The 27,874-nt window shown below is 52.1% G+C and overlaps 2 protein-coding genes across 59 annotated transcripts; one reads left to right on the top strand and one right to left on the bottom strand.

The window, feature by feature from the left end:
• Positions 1 to 723: 723 nt before the first annotated feature.
• Positions 724 to 10,129, bottom strand: LOC125741832 (centriolar coiled-coil protein of 110 kDa-like). Of its 50 annotated transcripts, none has more exons than XR_007397892.1 (16): positions 9,933 to 10,129; positions 8,892 to 9,060; positions 7,633 to 7,761; positions 5,374 to 6,733; positions 4,843 to 4,964; positions 4,580 to 4,733; positions 4,218 to 4,330; positions 4,002 to 4,118; positions 3,791 to 3,892; positions 3,426 to 3,542; positions 3,146 to 3,222; positions 2,916 to 3,041; positions 2,633 to 2,704; positions 1,631 to 2,546; positions 1,491 to 1,537; positions 724 to 1,443 (listed from the first exon to the last, which is right to left on the bottom strand). XR_007397892.1 is itself a non-coding variant. In XM_049013234.1 (14 exons), exons 1-14 carry the CDS (start codon positions 9,956 to 9,958, stop codon positions 2,471 to 2,473), a joined length of 2,757 nt encoding a protein of 918 aa, XP_048869191.1. In that variant the 5' UTR covers positions 9,959 to 10,129; the 3' UTR covers positions 724 to 2,470. The 50 variants fall into 50 exon arrangements, 1 of the variants encoding a protein (XP_048869191.1); XR_007397910.1 differs by lacking the exon at positions 1,491 to 1,537 and having other exon boundaries at positions 724 to 1,302; positions 1,397 to 1,443; XR_007397888.1 differs by having other exon boundaries at positions 724 to 1,537; positions 1,631 to 1,677; positions 1,724 to 2,546.
• A 123-nt stretch (positions 10,130 to 10,252) lies between these two features.
• sun1a (Sad1 and UNC84 domain containing 1a) lies at positions 10,253 to 27,828 on the top strand. Of its 9 annotated transcripts, none has more exons than XM_049013241.1 (21): positions 10,253 to 10,934; positions 13,921 to 14,006; positions 16,400 to 16,570; positions 17,016 to 17,197; positions 17,395 to 17,421; positions 17,578 to 17,802; positions 18,052 to 18,174; positions 18,574 to 18,711; positions 21,326 to 21,419; positions 21,682 to 21,740; positions 22,153 to 22,256; positions 22,540 to 22,773; positions 23,936 to 24,022; positions 24,117 to 24,160; positions 24,243 to 24,393; positions 24,984 to 25,250; positions 25,836 to 25,920; positions 26,041 to 26,156; positions 26,238 to 26,405; positions 26,481 to 26,573; positions 26,749 to 27,828. In XM_049013241.1, exons 3-21 carry the CDS (start codon positions 16,452 to 16,454, stop codon positions 26,863 to 26,865), a joined length of 2,433 nt encoding a protein of 810 aa, XP_048869198.1. In that variant the 5' UTR covers positions 10,253 to 10,934; positions 13,921 to 14,006; positions 16,400 to 16,451; the 3' UTR covers positions 26,866 to 27,828. The 9 variants fall into 9 exon arrangements, with proteins under 9 accessions (XP_048869198.1, XP_048869197.1, XP_048869193.1 ...); XM_049013236.1 differs by lacking the exon at positions 10,253 to 10,934 and adding an exon at positions 10,952 to 11,116; XM_049013235.1 differs by lacking the exon at positions 10,253 to 10,934 and adding an exon at positions 12,347 to 12,737.
• The last annotated feature ends 46 nt before the right edge of the window (positions 27,829 to 27,874 follow it).

The following is a 27,874-nucleotide window of genomic DNA, read 5'->3' as shown; positions in this document are numbered from 1 at the left end:
TGCCTATATGCCCAAAGCTCTTCCCACAGTCCGTGCAGAAAAAAGGTTTCTCTCCTGTGTGCATTTTCTAGTGCTCTTACAAACTTCCCAGCTGCCCAAAACTCTTCCCACCCTCAAGGCAAAGATGAAGCTTTTCTCCTGTGTGAATTCGCAATGTTTTTTACAGGTTTCCTACTTTACTAAAATGCTAATAGCACTTGCTGCAGGAATGAGGTCCCTCCCCAGTATGAAAAGTACCCTAAAAGAGCATCAGTGTTAAGAGAACAAAGCACTTGCCAATCAGTGCACAGATACATCTTTTCTCATGCCTGCAGGGGAAGGCGGGTGTCGACACTGCTGGGCTACAGGAGCGCATGCGAGTTGGGTCGGGAGATGATTCTGCTGCTGTACATTTACAGAGCCTCACTGCAAAGCCACTGCACATTTCCAGGCCATCCTGCTGCATTTCCAGAGGTTGACTGCAAAGCCACTGCACTTCCCAGGCCATCCTGCTGCATTTCCAGAGGTTGACTGCAAAGCCACTGCACATTCCCAGGCCATCCTGCTGCATTTCCAGAGGTTGACTGCAAAGCCACTGCACATTCCCAGGCCATCCTGCCGCATTTACAGAGCCTGACTGCAAAGCCACTGCACATTCCCAGGCCCAAACATTAAAATTTAAACCTATGAATATTTCTGTATTCTATAAACTCATTTATTTTAGAGAGGACAATATTATACTCAAATGTTTAAATTAGTTTTACTGTTAAATTTATTAACACGACATAACTGTAAAATGTTGGTAAAAGTACAAAAACAACACAGTGTAATGAATCAGGAACTGTAACCATAAAAACACAATGAATACCCAATTCCATTAGAACCAGTCGCAAAATGTTGCTGGGATGAGAGCTGGGGCACCAGGGGCTGTGGGCACTGACCAATACCAAAACACACTGACCCGACATATCTGTGGGTGTTTACATGCCACATCACTGCCAGTCTGTCACGAAAACACAAAGCACAGACTCCTTCAAAAGTGTAAAGTTGGACATTTCCCAAACTGAGGGCACTCACTTTATGGTCAAATCAGCCTTAGGGACGATACAAAACTAAGAACGAAAAAGGTCAGTCAGAACTTTAAACAGGACCTTAGTGACAAGGTCAAGGAGCTCAAGTGTCTGAGATTGAGCACCAATCTTGATGGGAATGGACGCAGTGATGCTGCAGTGAGGAGTTACACTGTCAAACAGTGAAGCCCTGTTTAAGAGGCAAAGGGAGAATAAAACAGCATTTGGGGGACGGGGCGACACAGAATGGCACCTGTGCAATGAGACAGTTAGATGAGGGTAGGGCACAGAGAATGGCACCTGTGCAGTGAGACAGTTAGATGAGGGTAGGGCACAGAGAATGGCACCTGTGCAGTGAGACAGTTAGATGAGGGGAGGGCACAGGGAATGGTACCTGTGCAGTGAGACAGTTAGACGGGGGGAGGGCACAGGGAATGGTACCTGTGCAGTGAGACAGTTAGATGGGGGGAGGGCACAGGGAATGGCACCTGTGCAGTGAGACAGTTAGATGGGGGGAGGGCACAGAGAATGGTACCTGTGCAGTGAGACAGATATATGGGGTAGGGCAGAGAGAATGGCACCTGTGCAGTGAGACAGTTAGATGGGGGGAGGGCACAGGGAATGGTACCTGTGCAGTGAGACAGATATATGGGGTAGGGCACAGAGAATGGCACCTGTGCAGTGAGACAGTTAGATGGGGGGAGGGCACAGGGAATGGCACCTGTGCAGTGAGACAGTTAGATGGGGGGAGGGCACAGGGAATGGTACCTGTGCAGTGAGACAGTTAGATGGGGGGAGGGCACAGGGAATGGTACCTGTGCAGTGAGACAGATATATGGGGTAGGGCTGAGAGAATGGCACCTGTGCAGTGAGACAGTTAGATGGGGGGAGAGCACAGGGAATGGTACCTGTGCAGTGAGACAGTTAGATGGGGGGAGGGCACAGGGAATGGTACCTGTGCAGTGAGACAGTTAGATGAGGGGAGGGCACAGGGAATGGTACCTGTGCAGTGAGACGGTTAGATGGGGGGAGGGCACAGGGAATGGCACCTGTGCAGTGAGACAGTTAGATGACATGGAATTTTCTTCTATGATCCACGAACATGTCTCCATGTGCCATGTTCTGCTTACGCAACAGACCGTGGGACCTCCTTACACCCCATGGGAAACAGACTAATCTGGCAGAATATAATTAAATAGGTTTTGTAACTTTTTTGGCAAGAGGTTATCTGTGCGTGTGTGAGAAGAGCATGGAAATGTCAGGGTAAAACATGGTAAGTTTGGAGTTACAGAGACAGCAACAATGAGGATCGGCTGCAGAGTTTCAGAGCGAGGGGCTTTACAGAGCACTGTGACTGGCACAGGGACACTCTGCTGGCGTATCACACAGGTGAAGTTTCGGGGATTACAGATGGGGGGCTGCTACCCCAGCGAGTGCTGCCTCCTCAGGCTGTCACAGCGCTTGACCCGCTCCTCTGGCTTCCTCCTGTACAGGCTCCTGAAAGGTGCAGGGGGACGGGGAGCCCGTGTTACGCTCCAGCGCATGTGTATGGACCCAGCCACGGCGACCACCCCGCCTCTCACCCATGTCTTGGCAGCTGCCCTGGACGGGGGGCGTTCTGGCCTTGGTTCGGCTGCAAGACCCGAGCCGGGTTTCTGTCCGGAACGGTTTGCACGTGCAAGACGGGGAAAGAATAAAACACACGGTGAGGAGCACAGATTCACGCTTCTACGCCCTAGAAATGCAAAGGAATTACACTAAATACCTGGGCTACCACACTGATTGATATTCAATAATTAAGTAAACAAAGGGCCCTAATTGTCACCCTGGGACATTCATCCAATCACAAAGCCCCATGAGACCCACCGGAGCACCGGGCTGGGAGTCCCTCCCCGGGACGTCGATTCGGAGCAGAGAGCGCCGCACCTCTTCGCCATGGGACTCTTTGGCTTGTCCCGGGACTTCCGGCATTGTCCCACCGCGTTACTCACCCTGAGTGAGACACAGACAGAGAAAGACAGATCAGATCCATAGTCTGTTATCTTGGGCTGTGTCATTTTAACCAGCAGATTCATAAGCCCTCTGTCACATCTCACCTCTGCTTCTTCCGATCCATCGACTTCTGGGTGGCTGTGGACAGTGTCACCTTATCCTGGGAACTCCTAGCTTTCTCCTACAATCCACATGGGACATGGAGCTCGTATTAAAAACATCCAAACAGTAAATATCATCTTTACATCTGTCTCAGGCTTGCTGATGAAGGAGAAAGGGTCTCGATAGGATTATTAATCTGTACCACCACGAGCCAATGAGCACGGCTCATTCAGAAAGGGGCGGGACTTGGTTATGTGGAGGCGGCCAAAGTGTTCAGCTCACCATCTCTCGCAGCTTCTTCTCCCGCTTCAGATCCCTGTCCTGTCGCAGGAGTGCCAGTCTGTCTCTCAGGGGCATCACGAAGAAGATGTCGTGGACGTCGAACAGGGCAGCACGCAGCTGCGAGGCACAGGACAGCAGAGACACACACACAGGTTCACAAGCGCAAGACTGCAGGGGAAGCTCGTACAAGATGTGATGCAGCACGCTGGTTACAGTAGGACAGAATATCAGTTATATCAGAAATCATACACAAATATATATATTTCTGAAGAAGACCAGCAAAGAAGTGGAAAGTCATAAATAATATGAAGTACAGTCATGTGACTCTCTGGAGATGGTCGTGTGCTGCTGTGACGCCTGGTCACCTGAGCTTGGACTCTCTCCTGTAGCGTGAAGTCCTGGGTGCACAGTGAGCTCCTCATCGCAGGAGATTCCTTCTGGAAGGAGCGGATGAACTCCTGTGTGTCCTGCAGGATCACACACACACACCATGAAGGCCACTGTGTCCCTGCATGTGTGTGTGTGTGTGTGTGTGTGTGTGTGTGTGTGTAAACCCAGCTGTCTCCACACTCCTACCTTCACGGTCTGCCGCAAGTGCTTCAGCTTCGCCGTGTTCAGAAGTCTGCGTGTGAGGAACCCGCGAGCCATGGCACCCACACGACACAGCGCCCTCTGCTGCTCGGGGGTCATCACCTGGGACCGGCAACATGTCACATCCAGGGGGAAAAAAAAAAGGGAACACACACACACATACACACGCAGAGAGCATATACATGCTGTACTCACACCCACCTCGCTGTGCCTGCCTCTGGGCTTGCTGCCCCCCCAGGAAGTCCCCCTCAGGTAAGCAGGGCTCTGGACAGCTAGCGAAGGCATATCAGAACTGCTAAAGAAAGAGGAGTAACCTGGAAAGAAATGGGTTAGCCAAGGTTATTGTCAGCATTTTACTGGTTACTACAGCTCATGTGGGCATTAGTCTTACTAATGTTTGGATCAGCACAGCAGTTAGCATGCCTTCTGCGTGCCCCTTCTGCATTAGCATCTTTATCATCCACAGTCCTAAGTTCCTGCACATGTACACTCTGGTGCATTAAGTACTGTCCCTGTAGTGACAGAGTATCAGGGTTAGTATCCGCCAAGGGCCGCCTGCATACCCGTGCTGTGACTGCTGAGCCCGGGGGATCCGTCTGGGAGGGGCATGGGGCTCAGGGGGCAGCTGTCATTCAGAGCCTTCCGCTGGTGTCCGGTGGCCTCAGCCTGGACCAGCCTTCCACTCTGCTCCTTTGGCCTCCTGTCCTCCTCCAGCTGCTACACACAGTGAGCCGCAGGGCAAAGACACTAAGCAACCAAAATCCTTCTGAGTGAGGCTCGCTTAAGTAACCTATGCATTTTATTATTTGTCATGTCACATTCCAACCTGCTGGAGGCGCTGCTGCTCCCGTTCTTTTTCAGCTCTAAGCAGAGACAGCTGTTGGGCATGATCCTCCCACAGGCGCCACTGTAACTCCTCCAGGGCCTGGAGCTGCCACTGAACTTTGCCTGTGAGACACGTACACACGCACAGCTCTGAATGTCCATGTATGGATTTAGCTGCAGATTTTACACGGCAGTACTAACAGTTGAGCTTAAAATGCAGAAATCACTGTGCATAGAAGCAGTTATTAAATATTATCATGACTACTAGCAGTATATTGATATATTAAGTGTCATTTAATTTATTTAGCAGACATTTATCCAATGCAATCAACATTTGAGGAAGTAGGATCAAAGTGATTGGGGGTTAAGGGCCTTGCTCAGGGGCCTGATGATGACATCACTCTGCTGACACTGGGATTAGAACCAGCGACCATCTGATTACAGATGCAGCACCCTAACCCGCTGAGGCACAAGGTGCATGTGGAGAAACTGCATTGTAATGTGCAACAGACGTTCGTACAGCATGCATCACCTGCACTGGGGTCCTGTCTCCCCTCCGGTGTGACCACAGCACTCTGGTGTCCTGCACTCGTCCCGGAATCTCTGGGAGTGGGGTCCGTGTCCACATGGGGGCGCTGTAGTAAGGGGGATGGGCTCTCCACATCGTAGGACTGGTTGAGAGGTGCGGGTGGTGAGCGGCGGCTGGAGACCAGCTGAGGCTGTCTACAAGGGAAACGGAGCACGCTCTGCTGGCTCTGCTCAGCCTGGTGAGGGAGGCACAGCTGACTGTCTAGTGTCTGCGAGTGTCTGCGGAAGTCTGGCGTGATGCCGTCTAGCAATAACGGGCTGGATGTGGGAGGGCTCTTCGCGCTGTGGACTGAACTCAGGCAGGAGGGGCTGCAAGGCCAACCACTGCCTGTGGAGGGCGGCAGAGAGTCGACAGTGGAGGGCTGGTCCGCTGTGCTCCAGTCTGTGTAGGTGGCAGAAACGCCTGGTCCCCAGGCTGCCCATGGTTGCCCTTCTGGGGCCTTTTGGGGACTGAGCTCTGCAGCGCTCATAGGACAGGAGATGAGGATGTTTCCGGCAGAAACGGGGCGTGGCCGGCGACGGTGAGGGAGGGGGCTTAGGCTGGGCTCGGGGCAGGGCAGCTGGGCGTATGAGCCAGTGAGGCTGTGCGGCATACAGCCGAGCAGAGAGTCTGGGAAGCTGTCTGGGGAGGAGCTGGGCTGCACCCGGACAGGACTAAGAGCTCTGTGGGTGGGGCTATGCATTGGCTGGGTGGAGCTGACAGGACTGTGGGTGGAGCTAGGACTGGACTGAAGCTGGGGGGAGCCGAGAGGGTTATGGGTGGGGCTACGGCTGTTCTGGAGCTTGGTGGCGTTAGCACTGGGCTGGAACTGGGCGGAGCTAAAGGGGGTTTGGGTGGAGCTAGAACTGGGATGTGGCTGGGTGCTGCTGACTGGACGGTGGGAGGGGCTAAAGCTCGGCTGGGTCCCAGCAGTGCTTGGCTTGTTTCCCTTAAGAGGAGCCTCTTCAGCTGTTGCAGATGTGGGCGCGGATCCGTTGATGGCTTGGGCCCGCTTGCGGTCCTGCTCCTCCTCCAGGAGCTCTTTGGAGTGTCTCAGCAGGACCTGCAGGCTCCAGCTCTGTCCTCCTTCACTGTCCTCCTCCTCCTCCTCTCCCCCCCCTCTTCCTCCCTTTGCCCCATTGAGCTGTACGGGGCCCTTCGTCGTTCGCAGCTCTTCCTCGGCACCGGGTCCTGCAGTCCGGCTACCCAACCCGTTCCTAGAAGGGCCTCTCGGCTCTGGAGGAGGATCAAGAGCATTCCGGGGATCCGGGTTCTGGGAGCAACCGGCAGGAGGGGCCAGTGGTTCCCCTGCTGTCTGCCGCACCTGCAAGATGGGGGAGAGACATGCTGGGGACGCTGACAGCCAGAGCTGGGATGGGACTCCAGGGGAAGCATGTGGACGGGATCCGAAGCCTCATTATAAACGCTGGCAGTGCCCTGCTGGTGCCAGCAGGCTGGCAGTGCTGTCATACATGAGCAGAGGCTGCCCATCGCAGCTACGTGAAGCCGAAGTGCGGCACTGGGTGGGAGACTCAGCATGCCGTGAGACAGCAACCAGGAGCCCCCCCCCCCCCCCGTAGCTGCTATATTTTTCCCAGCTTGGGAACACAATTCATGGGTCAGTGTGAATAGCACAAGGAGTGAATATTTAGAACACAACAGGGATTTCCCATCACTATTCTGCTCTCCATGAGACACAAATACAAAAGGGGTCACAGTGTAGAGCTGGCCAGCATCCAGTGACCCTCCAGTGACTGGGCCTTAAAGACCTTGCTCAGGGGTCCATCATCCCCGGGATTCAAACCACTGACCTTCTGATCACAGACAAAGAGGCCTAATCCACTGAGGCGCAGAGCAGCTATAGGGGAAGTTTTCCCATGTGGCCAGGAGTGCTTAAATGCACAGGCTATCCCAGGCTGAAGCCCAAGGGGCCATTATAGGAAACTGAGAATCCAAATATCCCAGGATCCTGCGCTCATGCCAATATAGCCAGCAGGGTTTACAGTCCCTCCCGGCTCTGGCAGACAATCAGTCCTGAGTTTTTCACGCTGGTAGAATGCTGTGTAGCATCAGAAATGTTATCCTTCATTTTACAGAATCAGAGGGCTCAAAAAAGCTCAACAGAGAGGGTGAATCTGGGGGTGGAGCTACCCCAGGTGGGGGCGGGGCTACCCCGGGTGGGGGCGGGGCTACCCCGGGTGGGGGCGGAGCAGAGGGGCTCACCTTCACGCTGTCCAGGATGCTCTGGACGCGGGCCAGCAGCGCGGCCCTGCGCAGACTCTGCCGTTCGGATTCCAGCTTCAGCGCCTTCTGCCGGTGCTGCTTCATCTCCAGGCGCTGCTGCACACTCAGCTGAGGGTGGGGGGTTGGGAGGGGGGGAGAGACCGTGTCAGTGCAGCACCGGCAGCAACGCTCGCCCTCCTCAGCAACACTGCACACTGCAGAAGCTTCCAGATGGATCCCTGGGAGCCCGGACTCCCCCCTTGGGTGACTGTCCCATTCCCCCTAAGCTCCATCACGTCCCCCTTTGGCCAGACCTCTGAGGTTAACTGGAAGGAGAGCTTTCTTTGCGACTGCTAGGTACCGTTTCAGCGTCGCTGAGAGACGGGGCCTGGACCCATCTAACACTCAGGGCAGTTACTGCCCGACCCACTGCCAGCCCAGTAACACGGGAGACGCCTCAACACAACTGTCCCACTGTCAACCGACACGCGCCACACAGAAGCGAGATAAGGTCAGTGGATGCGGAGTGATCTGCTTCCTGCCAGATAATGGCAGGACAAACCGAGCACCTGCTCGACTCTGAGGACCAAGCAGCACGTAGCAACATTTCAGGCGGGAAAGAGAGTGGAAGAAATGATCATGTTTCCACCTATGATCTAAGGTGACACCAACAGCCACTTGCAGTTTTCTGCATGATGAATGCATGAAGTGCAGGTTAGTTCATCCCTGCTGTAGTCAGTAACCTGCAGGGGTCCCTGGGAACCACAGAGCTGACGTCTAACTACTCAGAGAGATCAGCACCAGCCTGTGAGTGTGTCCTACTCTTAAACCGCCTACAACTGCTATGGTATCAACAACAGCTACACCAATGAGCATCATGTTTGGTTACTAGGCAACAGGATAAGGACAGAACCAAACCGAGAGAGAGAGAGGGGTGTAACTCTTTCTCTAACAATAAATACAACATCCATCCAGCTTCTAAACTGGGGGGCCTGGAGACTAACCCAAACAGCACAGGAACACGGCATGGCCACCCCCTGACTGGGGCGACAGAAGGAAGCCAACAGCGCTCATGAATAACCGGAGATCACCAACCCTGTGAACAGCTCAAGGATTTGCAGAAGCTTTTTAATAAAGGTTTCCCTCGCACGGCTTGGCAAGGTAGACATGGTGAAAAGGTCTGACCCTGGATCACTGGCTGGACTCTTTAGCTCCTGAAGGGTAAGATGAGAGCTGAACTTGGGCGGGCTGGAGCTTACCAACGGCGACAGCACAGCCATGCCATGGAACCGGATGCTGGAGCGCGCCGCCACCGGTGGCCCAGCAGAGCGGCGGCATGCCGGATGCTCAGCTTCCATCTGCAGCTTGGCCAGGCTCCGTGAGCAGAACTCCTCGTAGCTCTCCATCCGCGGTCCGCCATCCGGCATGCTGCACGGTGCGACAGAGGGAGAAGCAGACTGGCTATATCCTGCTGCCCTCCCAGACGGCACACCAGCAGCTCCTACGGTGCCCAGTGGAATCCCTCAGCAGACAAAGAGAAGCGTGACGCAGCAAACCAGTGTGTGACAGGAGCAAACACTGACATCTAAACCCATAACAGCTTTGGAAACTGTACATTTTATTTTGCCATCTATTACATCCCGTGCTCTCTTGTAATTGTATTACATTTTCACAGCTTAATTTATAAAAAGTATTTCTGACGTGGGTAAAGTGTAACTTATTATAACCATATACTCAAATACCATCTGCTATTTTTATTAATTCCATAAACCATGAGTTTTTTTCTTACAAAGCTACACACACGGGCAATTCTTAGATACCAATTAGCTTGCGTGTCTTCAGGCAGCGGGAGGAAAAACGAGCAAACATCTGAATTCCCAGCCCTAGAGGAGCGCTGCAATCCAACGCGGCTCGGCTCACGGGATCTCCTTTGAATGTCTCCTGTAGTCACTAGTTACCGGTTGAGTTGTGTATGCGCTGCGCCTTTGTTTCCATAGCACCATAAAGCACCTCCATGCTATGGTCAATCATTTAAAGGTGGCAGATCGCCATCGCATTTCCCGCAGGCTAAGACTAGTAGAATACTGACTGGGGCTGTGCGTTATACGGCATTAGGAAATAACAGGCGGGGCACGTTAAGTGAGTTTAAGTGAGAAACCACGCATACAGAACAAAGGTATAAGAGAGAGAGCCAGCTAGCTGTCTAACAGTAAGGCGGATCGGGACAGCATGGATCGCGATGCCGCTGACAGGCTGGCCCCGCACGGAACGGATTATAAACGAGGCTGCATTTCCTTTACCTTGGCGCTTGATCATCCACGTTCATATCTAGGTCGCCGCTTCGCTCGTCGCGCCTCTTTTCTGGGGAGGGTGGCAGGGAAATGCAGAGATAAGATGGCCGGGACCACTAAATGATTTTATTTGTCATTGCTAAATCAGTCTGTATTATACTTCTTGCGACTCCCGCTCCCGTGCGTCCCGCACGTCAACTTCCGGCGGCAGCAGCGCCTCTTAGCAACCGCAATGATTCCGCCCCTTTAACGTCACGCTTATGAAATTAACGCCTCCTATTGGCTTAAAGTCGGTGACTGACAGCGCGCCGCGCAAGGTTCGGCGATAGTTTTGAAATAGGCGGCGGTTTTTCGGGCTCGTTAAAAATAGGCCTCATTAGTAAAATAAGATTTTGTTATAATGGGCTGTATCGTGAATAAAGGCAGAGAGTGTATGTATGGCACAGCCGGGCACTGACAGGCACTGACTCAGACCCCAAATACTGCAGCCCGCTGATCTTCAAGCCAATAATATGCAATTTTATCCCAAGTCCTAGTTTTTGTTTGGGGGCGGACATCTAATAAAACCAATACTTAATATAATATCAAATTAACATAGATCAAAACACATACTAGCGTCTTGCGATGTGACAAATTACATAGTTTACAGCATCGTTATAATTAAGAGCAGTAACGTTTCATCCGGTTAATTAAAGCGGCTCTCGGGCTGCGAGACGTAATATCCGTTTGGTGACGCATTTATCGCTGCTCTTTAGTTCGGATTGAGTAGGTTTTAATTAAAGTGGATTTTATTGATTAGAAATATAAGTAGTTAAAACCAGTCAGGGCTGTGTCATATACTATTATAACTGCGTAATAGCAGAGGTCCCATATATTTTCGCCGCTTTGAATCTTTTAAAACATTTTAAGTGAAGTTCCTTGTTACTAGCTATATTCGGTTATCACGGTTTATTTACGGCAAAAAAGGAGAACTCAAGTTGACTTGGAATCACCACAAAAAAATTATATATAGTAAGTGAGTTGGCAACAAGTTCCTAATGAAGGTGCCTGTGTTGACTGTGGTGCTTTTTCGGTGTTTGTCAGCCTGATCTTAATGTATGTGAGCTGGGTCGAGTTTTTTTAAGTGATTAGTTAGGTGTTCTGCTGTGATGTAGGGGTTGTCCCGTTTTCTCGGCGAAAGACATTGTATTATGGTATTATACTTTGTAAAGTAATGGCTAGTTCTATGTTAAATAGGTATCTTGGTTATTCTAATCACGTTTTTATAGTATTAGTTAGGTATTCGGGGAATTACTTTTATTTTGATTAGTCTATGACAGACTGCCTGGCTCTTTCTGTGTTGTGGAACCTTCACCAAGTATTTATAGAAAAGAGCCATTGCATTTTTGTGATGTTATGATTTCATAGTCTGAGACACCTTTTTGGGAATCCTAAATTACAAATGTTTTTCAGAGAGCTATTGCGTCATGGTACCCTTAGAAATCACAACCTTAATCTGGGAAATGTCTCAGTGCTGATTAATTCGACTCACTGGGTTAATTAATAGCAGCCCTATTATTTCTGTATAATTTGTTCAGAAAGCATTGGTAATTTTACCTTTGGGGCGCGGGTTTTCAGTTGTTATGCTCATACGTTTCCGATTTATCTTAAGTGGAACTCTGATGTTGGTATTTATATATATATATATATATATATATATATATATATATATATATATATATATATATATATATATATATATATATATATATATATATATAGAACAAAGAAGTAAGTGCGTTTCTAAGGCGATGACGCTAATTATCGGGTTCCCCAGTCAGGGACAATAATAGCTTATATTTAATCTTTAACAGCGATTGAAGCCACCCAAGGTGCACGGTACATTACAATGGGCTGTGAACACAGAATAAAATGATATAAGGGGACAGTTTATGATCTGCCTCGTTTCTACTCCGATAGTTTGTGTTCACAGTCACTGAATTCAGGAACATTTTAAGTAGGATGGCTGGACAACACGAAGCACGGCGACTTGAGATTTCAGCAAGGGCTTTAAGTTTCTGGTTACCTTTTACTATCACTTAACTGTAGACGCCCCTGTGGTGGGCAGGCATGCTCAAAAGAAAAAATGAATTAAATGAATAATGTTCCTCTTCAAGCCGCCCTTCTTGTGACTTGTTTATTATCCACCGTGTTTTTGTATTTGCATAAGTTGTCACGCCACAGCAAGTTTCTCCACTTCCCCTTTTCGCTCAGTCCGGGTCGTTTAAATAGATAAAGATAGATCAAATGTGAGCTTGGTGTGTTGCCATTATCGTATTCCAGCATTTCCTTTGGCTGCGTCTGTCTCATTGGGGGAAAGTAAAATGGGAAATGCTGGCTTTTTATTTGAAATGCGTGGGACGCTTTGAGGTCTGTCTTGCACATAAAACACTTTTTTGGTTTTTTGTTCTGAAATGTAGGTTTCAGCGGAGTAAGACCCTCGTGTCCTTGCGGACTGGCTCAGCGGTAAACGCGAAATCTTAGAATAACGCAGGAAAGTTTGCGCTCCTCCGCTTTTTCACACGTGCGGCGCTTGAAGGGGGAGGAACCCGGGCTGCTCAGGTCAATCGGGCTCCGTTTCCCCGCCTGTGAGGAGCCGCTTCGCACCTCTGTCTGTGGCGACTAAGGATTGAAAACCCTCGACAGACTAACGGCAGACCTCCATTTCTGGGATCTGTCCACCGTAGAGGCCGTGCGGGGATCCGCAGGATGCGCATCCCTGGCAGCCGCGGCGGTCGACAGGAGCGCGCTCCAGGGAGCGAGCTGAACCTGCAGGTGGACGCGTTTTAATCCCTTTTAAACGAATATTTATTTTTAGTAATATGCTGTATTACTATCCAAGAATTAGTCAGGATGAGGGCGGGATTTAAATCAGACCCCTTTATGCTGGAAGTTATACTTAAACACTCCTCCGTCGAGTAGCCTATACTATAGGGTCACACTTAAACGGCCAGGGTTACAGGTTAATGTGTTTTTCGTTTACTGGAGACCCACGCTATTTAAACTGTAACTGCATAAAAAACCTTTTTTTATGGCTGGGTATGGCTGTCTCTATACCTTGCATGCTGTCCATCAGTAGCCTTTTTCTTGGGGGGAGGGGGAGTTGTCCTTGTTGTTCAGCTTGTTTTGATATCTGTTCTGTTTAGGACACGAAAGGCCGAATTAAGATTCAATATTTTACTTTGGTAACGCCAACGATACAAAGTTAATTGGAAGACTGATTATTTTTGTTGCAGTCGGCTTTGTTCCCTTTTGGCTAAATGTTGTAATCGGGAAACGTTACTACACTGTCCGAAAGAATAAAGTTTACACCTCAAGGATCTGCCAGTTGTACGCTATAGCTGTAGGTAAATGTACCTTTAAAGGACTCTGATGAACATCCCCAAAAGGCAAACATTAATGCACCCTCAATGGTACAAATATGTACCACAGAGTCAATTTCTCTACCTTAAAAGGCACAATTACCTACAGCTATTGGATACAGTGGGCGGACCCTTGAGGGTGCAGCCCCAGTGACAAGCAAAGGTGCAAATTGCTGCTCTTTTTGACAGCCACCGATTTCTGTCTGTGTTGTGGAACACTTAATTGGGAAACAGTTTTTATTTTTTTTCTTTTTGAACTCTTTCTCTAATTCGGCTTTTTTAAAAAGTTGATTTCCCTATAATCAGTGGCTCCCAGCCTCCTGTAGGCTGTCTAACGCCGAGCTTTTGGCTGGGAGCTGTAGATAAGTGTGGCCCCTCCCTGCCCCACAGGATCTGGCTTCTTAATGCCAGCTATTGTAGTGCCGCCTCTCTCGAATGCCCCCCCATCCGCAGGACTGAATGGGGAGGTGAGTGCTGTGTCTCGGAGAGCGGCTGTGAGGTGGGACGGCGTGTGCATGTGTGATAGTCACTGTCCCGCCTGAGCAGCAGCCCCCCGCCCTTTGTCACCTGACTCCCCACTGCCTTTGCTTGTGCAGGGTGTTCCGAAGAGGGCCGTGGAGCCGCGCCCGCTGTGTCGGCGCTCGCCCCCTCCTGGCAACACGGGCTACACGTCACCCCCCAGGTGAGCGCCAGGTGGCGGTGCGGTGTGGCTCAATTTTGAGTCGGCTTTCTTTTTTTTTTTTTTTGTTTGTTAAATTGATGACACAGCTGGGAAAGAGGGTCTTTCCTCAAAAAGGGAAGGCAGAGCCGTAGCCTGCGCGCGGGGGGGGCGTAGCCTGCGCGCGGGGGGGGCGTAGCCTGCGCGCGGGGGGGGCCGTAGCCTGCGCGCGGGGGGGGGCCGTAGCCTGCGCGCGGGGGGGGCCGTAGCCTGCGCGCGGGGGGGCCGTAGCCTGCGCGCGGGGGGGGCGTAGCCTGCGCGCGGGGGGGCCGTAGCCTGCGCGCGGGGGGGGCCGTAGCCTGCGCGCGGGGGGGGGCCGTAGCCTGCGCGTCGGGGGGGCCGTAGCCTGCGCGCGGGGGGGGGCGTAGCCTGCGCGCGGGGGGGGCCGTAGCCTGCGCGCGGGGGGCCGTAGCCTGCGCGCGGGGGGGGCCGTAGCCTGCGCGCGGGGGGGCCGTAGCCTGCGCGCGGGGGGGCCGTAGCCTGCGCGCGGGGGGGCCGTAGCCTGCGCGCGGGGGGGGCCGTAGCCTGCGCGCGGGGGGGGCCGTAGCCTGCGCGCGGGGGGGGCCGTAGCCTGCGCGCGGGGGGGCGTAGCCTTCGCAGGGCAGCCCTGTTTAACTTTCATTTTCTTGCTGTTGACTCTCAGTGTGAGAACATTCTCTGCCAGCGTTAATTATTCTGACCTTCAGCTTGGTGCTTCAGAATGTGCTTCCTTCCATTTGTTTAAAAATGAGTGAGGTTGAGTGTTCATCCTCACTGGGGAAGGTGGCGCTGCAGTGGTTCCCCTGCTCAGGCCTGAAGTAATTTTGGGGGGGGGGGGGGGGTTCTGTCGTCACCAGTCCAGCAGATGTCAGTAAGCGACTGAACCTGCAGCTGAAGTCACTCACTCAGCCTGCTGCCCTTGTGTGAATAAAGCCCGTGACTCAAGTTCTTTATTGTCCTTCCACATCCATGTACACAGTGCGCTGAAACGGCATTTCTGTCTGCAGCTCGGGCACTGTGCCAGCTCTGAGAAAGACGTCGGGCCTGAGCGGCTGGAAAACCGGCACTGGATTACGGTCAAAGGTCCCCGTCACAGGCGGTAGTTGGCTCTGTCTGTTTGGCCGCCTTCCTGCTGCGCGGTGCCCACTATCGCGTGTCCTGTCACATCTGTGCTGTGCGCACGGCGCTAACCCCATCGCAGCCGCCGCTCCGCACTGGGGGTTTCTCTGTAGGATGATGGCCGAGGGGAGCTGCGGTCTGGACTCCTGGGGATGGACTGTCCTGTGGGTAATTCCAGTGTCCGTGTGTCGGGCAGCACGAGTGGCTGGCAGAGCTGCGATGGCAGCTCACGCTTCCTAGCTTCTCTGTCGGAGACCTCGCTCCTCTTCCGCTGTAGTATGGCTGGCAGTGACGCTGAAGACCACCAGATGTTGCCTGTCGTTGGGGGGGCGTGACCTGAATGACCAAATCTGTCTAGGTCCACAATTTGAGTCCGAAGTTTTGATTGTTGTTATTTGATTGGCCATTTTTTTGGGGGAGGGGGGGTGTGTTTTTAGTATTTAGTTGCTTTTTGTGAGTTTAGCTAAGACTGACCCCAGTGCAGATGTACCAGGTGAGCTCAGTGTGTATTTGCTCTGTATCTTCTGGGTAGGAATTAATGTTTAAATTTGCACGGTCTGGCAAGTACTGCAAACCATATTTTAACTGTAGCCCATTATGGGGGTGATTATATCTTCGATTTTATATATTGTGCATGTTTAGAATTTTAAGTTTTGAAATCAAACACTGGGGAAACAAGGAAATTAATGCTAAGCTCGGCGCATTGCTTAAATGCGAGTACGGTATGTTGGATTATGCGGTAAATGATCTTTTAGAACCACAACTGCAGCCGCTCGGTGTGTGCCCGCATGCGGACTCGGGGCGGAGGACCGGCGGTGGGGGTCGGGGCCGAGGTGCCAGTTACCTCCCATTATTCGGGGGTTTTGGGTGGGTGACGCCCCAGAGAAAAGGGCCGTGTCCCTCTCAACGAAACTAAGAGCTGTTAAAACGGAGCTTCATTGTACGGATGCGCAGGAAAATCCGTCTTTGTTAAACAGCTTTTTGTCTCCTCTTTTTACCTGAATCAGTCTACGGATGCAATATAGTACCTGAGATGGAGCGGACTTTCCAAATGACGTGCATGCATTGGGTTTGACCAGTTTATACGCACAATCTGCTCCCGTACCTTGTGGTTGAATTATACGTTGTAATTCCTTGAAGGTGGCTGCGCTCTGGCTGTTACCGCAGCTCTGATCCTGCTGCCCGGGTACCAGGCCTTGCCCTCTTAGGCTGGTATCGTGCCCCTTGCCAGTTGTAACCCTGCTCGCCCTGTCTGTCAGCTCCAGCTACGAGGGACAGCCCCGGGCCCCCGCCGCCTTCCGCTCGCCCAGCATGTCACGCCGGAGCCTGCGCCTGCACACGCCGGGGGGGCGCTACGGCGACGACAGCCTGGCTGACCTCTCCCTCAGTCACTGCGAGACTCACGGCGGCGCCGACCGCGGGGAGACCAGGTAACGGGCTCGGCCCGGCAGCTTAGGACGCTTTATAGCGGGAAGATAAAATTCGCTGATGAGATTCTGGGAACTCGCTGCCACGTCGAAGAGACCTTGATGTTTTTATGCACCGTTCATGCAGCATTGGGGGATGGTTTACCTGTCCGTTCCACAGTCACTGGCTGTTTTAACGGTGATGGGAGAAGCTTTACATTGTGTTGTACGTTGATTTCAGTGTATTTGGCCTGAGGGGGTTGTTTGCACAGAATTGCATATGGACGCCTTGGGAGATCCTAGGACTCCCATGTAGTGCGTCAGCTCTGACCTGCGAGGGCGGTTGAGGAGAGGCAGCACGTTTTCTAACATGGTTGCTACTGAATGCTGGTGTGGGTTTTTTTTGGGGGGGGGGGGGACCTCTGGCAATTGGAGTCTCCCACCTGCCCTTTTCACCTTCCTCTCCCAGCATGGTACGGATCCGCCAAGAGCAGCAGCAGCAGCATCAGAGCTCGCAGTCTCTCCTGCTCCTGACACACAGGTCCCTGCCAGGCTCCGCGCTGCACGCACAGGGCAGCAACGCCTCCATGCTCTCCAGCCTGCTGGACGAATCCTGCGTCCAGGATCGAACGCTGTTCGGCAGCTTCTGGGGTGAGAAGCTGGGTGCTAATGTAGAGCTCTGAGTGTTAAACTTCTTTACAAACATCCTGACTAGTTGGGGGGGGGGGGTGTAGGTTGTCGATTGACTGCTCTGCTATATCCTGCTTTGTCATCATGTCTGCTGTGGGGTGTGGTTGTTTTTTTTTTTTTTTTCTTCAATTTTTACTCTCGTTTGTCTTCTCTGATAGGTGAGGATGACGATGTAGAGGTCAGAGGTAATTATTCTGCGGTACTTTTTACATTTGAATCCTTCGCAGTCAGCTCACAGTGATTGGTGATTAGCTGTCACTACCTTTTCCCTTGTTTGCTGTTGCCTCTTATGAAGGCGTGTTGATGTCTGGCCTCTTCCTGTTTTCCTGTTTGCTTTGCAGACCGCAGCCTGCTGGGCCAGCCGGACATTCACACAGCGCAGACGCAGACCTCCATGCTGAATGGCCGCTTCTGTGATGACTGCGCTGTGCAGACCGAATGGCGGGACACCCTCTCTGCCTACTCGCCCTCCCCCTCCCTTCACTCCGCCCACACCCATGAGGACGCCGGAGCCGACGCCCCCGGCCCCTCCTCTTCTATGGTGTATTGCCGGAAACGTCAGCCAGGTCTGTGCGAGTCCGTCGCTCACTTGGCTAAATCTCTTCCGAGCTGTCGGCTCTGTCTGTATTTGACGGGTAAAATGATCTTTCTTGAGCAGTTCAGGTTAAGCCACCATCAATCTGTGCCGTGTGATATTTGCCCTTGGAGGTTCTCCAGCGTCCAGCGTTTGCGTTGGGCATTGTGGCCCCTCGGTCGCCCTGTACTGAGGGCACGCCTCTGCTGTGCCCTCTGACCTTGGCTGTGGCGTATCGCAGGTGTCCTGGCGTCCCTCTCGGATGCCTGTCTGCGGCATGGCAGGTGTCTGGCCGTCTCTGCCATGTCCGTGGTGATGCTGCTGGTACGGACCGCTTTGCTGAAGGTGCAGAAAGAAGGCAAAGGTAGCGGTGACCATCCTCTCTCCGCCAGCCCCCTCGCTCCTGCCCTTCGTCCCCGATGGATGTGGGCTGCCTCTCTGGGATGGTGCCTGCATGCCTGCACTTCATTTGAATCCTCTGCTTGTGTTACTCATTAAGTAGGTTATGTAAATGCATGGCCCCAATGGCTCTGGGAAGGTGTGTGTGTGTGTGTGTGTTGTTTCACTGTCAGGATCCAGCTGCCCCCAGCCTTTCCTTTCAGTGGGATGCTTCTTACTTTCTGGACCCCCCCTTGTCTGCTTCACACGTCCTCATTTCCTTCCCCCTGGGAGTTTTTGGTGACGGGGTGATCTTTAGCATGCGTGAGGTTTGTGGGGGCGGGGGGTGCTAATGCGGGACCCTCTGCTGCTGCACACGCTTCAGGGGTCCTGGGCTCCCTCTGCTGTGCCTCCCTGTGGTTCACCAGGAGCGCCGCTGCCTCCGCCGCATCCCTCGCCGCCCGACTCGCAGGGGGAGCGAAGCTGAAGGTGCCGCGGGGGGGTGCCGTGGCAGGGGACGGAGGTAGGGGCCCCTGCGCCGTGCTGATGTGTGTGGGAGTGACGCGGCCGCTGCAGGTGACGTGTGGGACTGACTTCCACAGACTCTCCTCACATTTGCCTGTTTTCCCTAACAGGATATTAAAGGACTTTTTTTATCACCAGTATTTTTTTATTTTCTGCTTTGATCTGCTCGTGTTTCTTTTTCCACACGCTTGCTTGTTTCGCTCGTAAACAAATGGCCCTGTTTTGTATGGCTGTTGCTGTGGTGACCATGTAAATGCAGGCAATCTGCATGACGCTTTCCCTGAGACCTGAGGAATGATGGGAGAGGGGGGGGTTGTCCCAAGCCTGGGACTCTTCAGTTTATGTTGCAGCCCACACCAGGTATTGGGGAAGAATGAGTGTGAAAGAGCTGACAAGTGCTGGACAGCCAAATGGGTTCGTGTGTAAGTACTGCGGGGCGGGCAGATGCAGCCTGCAAGTCCTGCGGTCCTGAGCCAGTAGGTCACGTGGATTTATTTCTTTTTTATCTCGTAGGATCCACTGAGTTGTTCATGGTTTATGGTGGTTATTGGATCATTACCTTGTGAGAAATGCTTCTCCAGCCTCTTAAACATCTGACAGATTTGGTGGGGGAGGGTGTCTGTTGTTGCCCATGTGGCCTGAATTTGCCATAGACTGCACTGGTGCCTTCAGGGGCTGCACTGGTGCCTTCAGGGGCTGCACTGGTGCCGTTCACTACGCATGATGAAACCAATGAACATGTTTGATGTGGGTGGAACCTAAATTAACAAGTAGACGTTTAAACCCGGAAAACGTGGCTGTGAGTTGGTTACGGCTGAAGCCGCTTGGTTATAATCGGCGGTTTGGGAACATTTTGGTTTCCCAATAAATCACACCTGCATGGGAGAGAGTGCATGAGACTGTCTGTGTGTTTCACTGAATTCCGGTGTGATGCTGGAAACCCACCCAGGGTGTTTGGCTTGTCTGAGATGACATCACTCGAGTGTGTATCAGAGCAAGGCAGAGTCAGTCACTTTACCGGGAAACTCAAACCAGGCTGAACAAACACATTTTATGGCTATAGGGGTGTTTATCACTGCAGATATGAGGCCATATCGAGTGGCAGGGAACATGGGCTTTAATTCATTATGGTTGATATAAAATTACATTTCTCATGGGGTTTTATTTTCCATAATTTCACAATGTGCATGTAAGTCTCTCAGGTTTTATTCAGACACAGACGTTGCCTTTGGCCTTTATTGTGTTTGCAGTTTAAATAAATAATCTCAAATCATTCAAATTTCCCCCCCTGTACTGAAATTGCACTGAACCATGAACCCAAAACCATGGTTTTTACCAAACTGTGTATTTTGTGCACTGTTACACCCCTCGTGTGTTTCACAGACTGGTGAGGTTCTCGACTCGCCAGCAGACACCTCTCTCTTAGTGTGTCTTCGGGTTCCCCGCTGGGCCCCGGGAGGCATGTGCTGAGAAGCTGTGTTTGTGGCTCGCAGCCCTGCCCAGTTGCTGTTAGATGCCAGGAGCAAATGCACGGAACTCGTAGTCAGGCCCTCATGCTACAGTCAGTCTGCTCCTTTCCATCTTCCATTCTTAGCACCTGCCTGTTGCATCGCAGTAACAAGTTTTAAATCCTAGTCGTCGTCTTGGCTACGCACTCCCCCAAAACCACTGTACTGCTGTCCAACAGGTGACGACTGCAAAGAGAAACGGCACCCAGTGACACGCATCCCTCTCACGCAGTCCTCTGTGGCGACGCGCCTGCAGGAGGCGCTGTGGTGCATCGTTGTTAACGCAGGTTACCTTCCTGGCCCCGCTAGTCTGCTCAGAATCAGCCCCAGACACACGGGCACGACCTTCACTTTTCTGCTGGGGTGAAATGTTTTATTGACAGCTTTGCCAAACTCTTCAGGTTTTTTCCTTTTTGTGCTGTTTAATATTGCTGCTGCCGGGGAACGTGGTGTCCAGGCTACGTTCTGCTCTGCGTGCTGTGGACGGCAGCCTTGGCAGCCTACGTTTCGATCCGGTTGGTGCTCTCGGTCCTGTGGTTTGCAGTGCGGTCTCCAGGTCATTACCTTCTGCTTTCACTCTGTGTCGAAGCCTCCTTCCTGACCTGAGCATGGTGGTGTTGGCCACTTGCTGGCATCGTTAATGGCGTCTGTCTTCCCTGCCAGTAGAGGGTAGAGTAGAGGCTGCATTTATGAACTCTGTTTATGTCTCCCATTGTGTTACGATCCCGCTTAGGATCTGCCTGGTCTCCTTGCACTGCTAATCCTGCTTCAGCTTGTGTAAATATCTTTCTGTGGAGGGTGTGGTCACGCCAGTAGAACTTCTTCTGTATGTTGAATTACTTTCCCCTGTCCTCACTTTCTCATAGGGGTACAGTGGAATACTGAGTCAAATTTATATACAGCTGTTTCCTCCCTCTAGTGTCCCACTGTTCTGGCTCAGAAGCCCGGTCTGCTTGCTTAGGTGCCAGCCTGTAATTGAGGGAGTTGTAGCTCTCTCTCTCTCTCTCTCTCTCTCTTTTTTACCCCTGCACACGGGTACAGGTTGTGTGAAACGTGACTTTCGTAAATCACGTACCTGACGGCTCTTGTGTCTTGCGTGTGCAGGCAGAGCAGCATCGGGTCTGCGGCAGTGGCTGGGGGTTGGCTGGTACCAGCTCGTCGGCCTCATGTCTCTGCTCGACGTTTTTATCCTGACATGGTGAGACATCAAGCTGCTAGTAGCTAATCTGTCTTTGCTTTTGCCTGGTAATTTTCCAGTTTCTACGTGTGCATTGTCCTATAGTGATTTTAAGATGAGTACTTAAGAGTCAGTCACCTGGTCGTGGTTGATTGAGGTCTGAATGGAGACCGATATGCAGTTAAGGACACTTTACACTGCTCACGGTATATATTCCCAATGTCTGCCCACAATGGAAAGTGGCAAATAGACTTTTTTCCCAGTGAAACTGCTTGGGTTTCAGGTGCCTGCCGAAGCTGTACAGGCTGCTGCTGCTGCTGCTGCCTTTGTTACTGATCCTGGGTAAGTTTGTTTGCGGGGAGCATGTGTAAGTGTGTTCCGACCCAGACTGACTACTCACGTCTCAGAGCAGTAATGAGTGCTACCCCTATTATTACTACACTTACCATTATTAGTGTCACTGTCCTGAATGGGGAGGGTGTGGATGCAGATTTGTGGGTGTCATCGAACACACACACCGAGTATACTGACTACATAGGAACATGGTGGACAGGTGCCAATAACTATGGCTGGGAATGTGGGCTGTACATCAAGGGTAACTTTTTTTTTTTATACATCGTGTCGTCTTTTCCCAGAAAAACTCGGCTACCTTTGACCTGAAACATGGAGTCTTTTCTCAGAACCTGCTAATGTTAAACCAGAACGGGTCCTCTGACCTCTGGAATCCTGTGCATGAAAAGCTTGCTGTTCGCAGGGTTATGGCAGCGGGATAGTTACGGCCTGCTGGTGCTGGAGGCCCCCACACCAGAGGAGCAGGTCCACGTGGAAGGGGGCCACACAGCCGCACGCGCCTCAGAGGTATTTCACCATTGTTTTAGCCCACTACATCTTTCCTTAAGTTTTAATTAACCGATTTCTTGTGTCACAGCAGCAGCAAGCCGTCCCGCTTCACTGTGCCAGTATAACTACAAATATGATAAATAAAATCTCGAACGTTATTGTTGAAGTCCACCTGTGTTTTATGCCGTATACTTTTGTTGAACTAGCTGATTTTACCTTGTCTGAGATTTGTAGGCTCTGAGAGCCTGTACTGTGGAATGTTACCCACTGAGAAAGCAGTCCTTGCCACTGCCCCCTACAGGACGGGCGGGCAGATGCGGGACGCCTCGGCCTGCTGGAGAACCGCGTCAGCCAGCTGTGGGAGGGTTTGCAGCGTGGCGGATGGCAAAGCAGGCGGCGGCAGGAGCAACTTCGGACTCAGGCCCAGCACCTGGCCCGTCAGCGCACCCTGCTGGAGCGGCTGGAGCGGCGCACAGACCCAGCTGCCCTGGGGTCCTGGGTCTCTGAGCTACTGGAGCAGAAGCTGGGAGAGCAGGTGCGGACGGTCAGCACAGGCAGCAGGCATCTTTACCATCATTCACACCTCACGTTTGCATGGGGCCCACGGGGCCCCCTGTTGGCTATAAGGTGTCACCACACTGAATAAACTTCTTGCTTATTTAAGAGATGCTGAAGCAGCACGTTTTGCTGCCCAGCGAGCTACAGTTTGATCTTCTGAGATTCCTACTTGCTAGTTTAGTTATTGAACCATTGGTGGCAGTAGAGAGACCCAAAGGGATTCTTTGAGTGGGACCGACAAAACTACAAACTTGTCCCCGAACACAGGATGGATGCTGGGCGGTTAAGTGTGTGACCGGTACAGACGTGCAGTTTAACACAATGCATTTCAGACTGCAGATAAGCATCATAAACTCTCTTAAGCTTATTAGGATGTGTGGAAAGTACAGCTAGATTTTGAGTCTGCTGCTAAATATCTGCCCCCCGGTTCTCTTACTCACTGAACGTAGAAATGTTTGCTTTTGCGTCATCAAACCTGGGCTTCTCACTTATAATGGCATGTCTGTATGGAAGCTGTACTAATGGAAATCTGTAAACTGCTACCTTTTCCAGTTCTGCAGGTAGAACATGGTCGATTAGCTTTACCCCGTAAAGTTTCACTTTTAAGTGGGAAAGAATAATAGAGGCTAGTAATAGAGATTAATAGAGGCGTACCGATGGTCTACTGGTCACTGTCCTCGGTGGACCATTGAGTGCTCGCGGTTCGGTGCATGCAAATATTCAACAAAATAAGCCTGAAAATGCACTCAGATCTGAGTTATTTTTCCTTTTGCAAACCCATTTTTCATGCAGTTCTCCTTGTGCAAAATGCAAGAATAAAATCTCAAAGCAAAACTGAGATTGCTCCCTCTTGTGTTACATGAAAATCATTTATGAATGTTTATCGTCTCACACATCGTCGTTTTTGCTTCGCGAATCATCACCACGGCGATACGCTCCTAAAGAACAGGGTGACGTGGTTATTTCAGTATTCGTGGTCACAGCACACCAGCTAAAGCATTTGAAGTGATCTCAGTTTTACCTTTTGAAATCTGTTTAAAGCTGTTAGTTTGGGTCGGAGATGTGGTGAAAGTTCTTGCGAACTGCGGGTGAGGCAGGCTGTCGAAGGTAAGGCCTGCCTGCCATTTTTGACGTCCTAGGAGAGACCCCCCCCGCAGCAGCTCAGTACCGCATCTCGCCTGACTGATCTGGAGGCGCTGCTGCGAAACCTTGAAGCCAAGACAGAGGTCGGCAGACTGATTTTTTTTAAACATATTAGACGTTATGGAAAAAGTTGTAGAATGTTGTCACAATTGAAAAACCCCTTATTGTGTGTTAAAGGAAGTATTGCGGAGACAGGTGTCTGTGACCCCTCCTCCTGTGAGGTAAGCTGCGCACGGAGAGAACACAGTGCCTTCAGGAGCAGCACCACTTCATGGTCGCTCACGGGAGTTTGCCCCCATGCAGCGTGCCTGTCGGCACAGACAGCGAGGCGCACGACAGCCTCCTGGAGAAGGTGCAGAGGCTGGAGGTGGAGCTTGGCCACCTCCGGCAGGACCTGCAGGGGGCGCTAGAAGCACAAGAGAGGTGTGAGCAGCTGGAGACTCTGCCAAACGGGGTGAGGATTCGTGTGCGTGTGTCAGTCACCTCCTCTGTTCCTTATCCTGCTGCCTTCTCCCTGTAGGTGTAACTGAGTAACAGCGGCTTAATCTCATCCGACTGGATTAATATATAGAATCATTTCCTTTTTATGGGTTCTTTGCACACAGTAGCGCCTTGTGCTGATTTAAATGGAGGGAAAAACATCACAGGCCCAATCCGCCAAGTGGGGAACAGTAATGCACTGTGTGAGAGTCGCTACACAGTACAGCCTGCGTGAGAGTGTGTGACACTGCCACCCCCCGTGCAGCCGGGAGCGCTGTCGGGACACTCCTGCTTGCTCGCTAGTTTGAAACGGTGTGAACTCAGTCAGTTCGGAACGCCGGTAGAGCACCGCAGCGTAAAAAGGCGACTAGCTGACAGCGCCCTCGAGTCCTCTGCGATCTGCTGCGCGTGACTCCCGCTTTCCCCGTCTGGCTGCGATCTGCTGCGCGTGACTCCCGCTTTCCTCGTCTGGCTGCGATCTGCTGCGCGTGACTCCCGCTTTTCCCGTCTGGCTGCGATCTGCTGCGCGTGACTCCCGCTTTTCCCCTCTGGCTGCCCCCGTAGGTGTCTGCGCAGGTGAAACAGGAGCTGCGGATGCTCTTCTACGGCTCTGAGGAGGCGGCTGGGGCTGACGTGCCCGTGCCCCTCCTACCGTGGCTGTCTGCGCGTTTCACAAGTGGCTCTGATCTGCGGCGGGTGCTGTCCGCCCTGGAGCACAGCATCCTGAAGAACGTCAGCCTGTGGGTGAAGCAGAGCAAGCAGACGCCCTGTGGGCAGACGGCGTCCTGCCCCGTGTCCGGCGGGCTGGGGACTGCCGGCGTGTCTGAGAGGGTGAGCGTCTTGCTGACGTTCAGTTCTGTATGGTCACATCCCCAGACTGACGGTTTGTCCACCATATAGCGCTGCGAAGGACTTTAGATCAGTGGTTCTCAAAGTCAGTCCTCAGGCCCCACTGCCCTGCTTGTTTTCCACCTATCCCTGCCCTACACACTGCTGACTACCTGGATCAGGTGTGTTCAGTTAATCAGAAGCTGAAAGACAACTGGGACTTGTGTGTGTGGGGCTGGAGATAGCAGGAAAACAAGCAGGGCAGTGGGGCCTGAGGACCGAGTTTGAGAACCACTGCTTTAGAGGGACATGCCTGTCAACAAGTACTTCCATCAAAATGGAGATTATACAGCAACCCCGTTCATTTCATACAATGTAGAGCAGTGAATCCCAACTGTTTCTCTGAGGGCCAGATTTCATCGCGCAAAGCCAAGGTCCACTGCATCTTATAAAATCTGCTGCCCCCGTTGTCTCTGAGTTCCGTCGAGTGCCCAACTTTTATGAGGCAGGTCTAACAGAACGTGGAAGGAGGACCCTACGAATTGCCACCCTCTCCTGTGCTGTGTTTCTGTCCACGTTTCATGCCAGGAGGTGCGGCTGATTGTACAGAACGCGCTGAGACTTTACTCTCAGGACCAGACGGGCTTGGTGGACTACGCCCTGGAATCCGGAGGTGGGGAGCCGCTCCGGTCTGGCCCGTGTGTGTAGAGGGCTGCGGTCTCGCTCTTCCCAGAGCCCGGGTGGGGTCCTGCCTCATTTTGGGGGTCTTCATCTCTCGCGTCACATTGCACAGGAGGCAGCATCCTGGGCACCCGCTGCTCAGAGACCTACGAGACCAGGTCTGCCCTCATGACCCTGTTCGGACTGCCGCTGTGGTACTTCACCCAGTCGCCCCGCGTCGTCATACAGGTGAGGCCCTCCAGTGCACGCCAGGCCTCAGCCATTCGGGTGGGATGTCTGACGTTCCCCCTCTGCATCTCTCCCAACCAGCCTGATGTCCACCCGGGTAACTGCTGGCCCTTCAAGGGCTCCAAGGGCTTCTTGTTGATCCGTCTGTCTCGGAAGATCATCCCCACGGCCGTCTCCCTGGAGCACCTCGCCAAGGCCCTGTCTCCAATCGGAAATATCAGCAGTGCCCCCCGCCATTTTGAGGTCTATGTGAGTGTACTACCAGGGTCCGCAGTAATGGCACGGTCCTGCTATGAGCTCTGTTCTGACTGCAGCGTCTCGCAGGGACTTGAGAATGAGCTTCAGGATGAGGGGATCCTCCTGGGGAAGTTCACCTACGAGGAGGACGGCGAGTCCCTGCAGACCTTCCCCACGTCGGTAAGCTTGCCACATGGCGGAGGCTGCCTGACCTGCGCATCTCGGCACTCATTCCCGATGCTGCCAGTCGTTTAACTCCTGGTGATTCTGTCGCTTTAGGTTGATGTTTTGGGACGAATTTAGCTCTTGGAACAGCTGCAGCCCATGTCTGCTTGTGCTTTTGCGTGCGTTTCAGGAGCAGATCGAGCAGGCCTTCCAGATCATCGAGCTGCAGGTGCTCTCCAACTGGGGTCACCCAGATTACACCTGCCTGTACCGCTTCAGGGTGCACGGGGAGCCCAGCGACCAGTGAGGAGGCGCGGGAAGGTCCACACTGCCCTGCCAGACAGCACTGGAAGCTGCTTTAACACGTAATGTGGGAAAGGAGCTCAAACTGCGGGGCAGCTGCGTTCAGACACATGCCCTCACTGCACTGTACCCCAGTCCTGGATCTGACCCTTGACTCGCTGCATATTGAACATCCCAAGTGGGAATTGGCCCTTTTGTCTGCTAAAGGCCTTTCTTGCCTGGCCTCTGCCCTGGCTTGTACTGTACAGGACTGGGACTGGCCGTGGACGCAGTGCCTTGTTCCATTTCTGACTCTAGCTGCTTCTTGCTGGAGCTTTTCTATCATATGTTGGACATGGAAGCGCTAAATCCAAAGCACCTCAACGGCTGTGTGTTATGTATGGACGGGACACACTGAAACCCAGCTCCAAAAGCTCTGTGTGATGGAGCTGTACCCCCCACCCCCCCAAAAAAATCACAATGGTTACAGTGCTGGAGCCAGTCAGCTTTCCTGTGTACCTCCTACCTCAACAACCGCCAAGCACTGGAGTGTGAAGCCTCTAAGCCCGTTGCCAGCGGGCCGTCTGCATGTGAACGCCTGTTGGTTCAGCCTCTTTACTGGACACCATGTATCTTGAGGTCTGGCTCCTTCAGACTTGCCTTGCTGTGTGGGCGTTGATGCGTTAATAGCTCCGTTCATTAACATCAGTGCTGCTTTAAGATTCACCGCCACGTCATTGCAGTTGTCACTGTTTAAAGTAAGAATGTTACAGGTTTTCCGAACTGGGTCTTCAGTTGTAATATGTGTGTTTTATAGAATCACATTCAGCCTGGACTATTTATTTTATGAGTTCTTTCTACAAAAATGTGGGCTTGATAGTTTACTTTTTTTATAAATGTTTGATATCTAATTTAACTTTGAAAACACTTTTATTGTGCATCTCCTTGTTTGGTAATGGACACAAATAAAACAGATTTTTTTTTTCCATTTCTTTCTTGTCTGGCTTCCCTCCGCAGATCCACGTGGCCTGCAT

Source organism: Brienomyrus brachyistius, chromosome 5, assembly GCF_023856365.1.
Source record: "Brienomyrus brachyistius isolate T26 chromosome 5, BBRACH_0.4, whole genome shotgun sequence".
Classification (NCBI taxonomy): Eukaryota; Metazoa; Chordata; class Actinopteri; order Osteoglossiformes; family Mormyridae; genus Brienomyrus; species Brienomyrus brachyistius.
The sequence above is the reverse complement of the archived record's forward strand: the minus strand, read 5'-3'. Positions and strand labels throughout refer to the sequence as shown.

Bases quoted from the DNA above. Each gene is read 5' to 3' on its own strand.
- LOC125741832 (XM_049013234.1), bottom strand. From the start codon at position 9,958: ATGAACGTGGATGATCAAGCGCCAAG. The intron at 4,331-4,579 runs GTATGCAGGCGG...ATTTCTTTCCAG, and splicing joins GCTCAGCAGTCACAGCACGG to GTTACTCCTCTTTCTTTAGC. The intron at 3,223-3,425 runs GTGAGCTGAACA...TGTGGATTGTAG, and splicing joins AGAAGAAGCTGCGAGAGATG to GAGAAAGCTAGGAGTTCCCA.
- sun1a (XM_049013235.1), top strand. From the start codon at position 12,672: ATGCGCATCCCTGGCAGCCGCGGCGGTCGACAGGAGCGCGCTCCAGGG. The intron at 12,738-13,920 runs GTGGACGCGTTT...TTGCTTGTGCAG, and splicing joins GGAGCGAGCTGAACCTGCAG to GGTGTTCCGAAGAGGGCCGT. The intron at 16,571-17,015 runs GTAACGGGCTCG...TTCCTCTCCCAG, and splicing joins GCCGACCGCGGGGAGACCAG to CATGGTACGGATCCGCCAAG.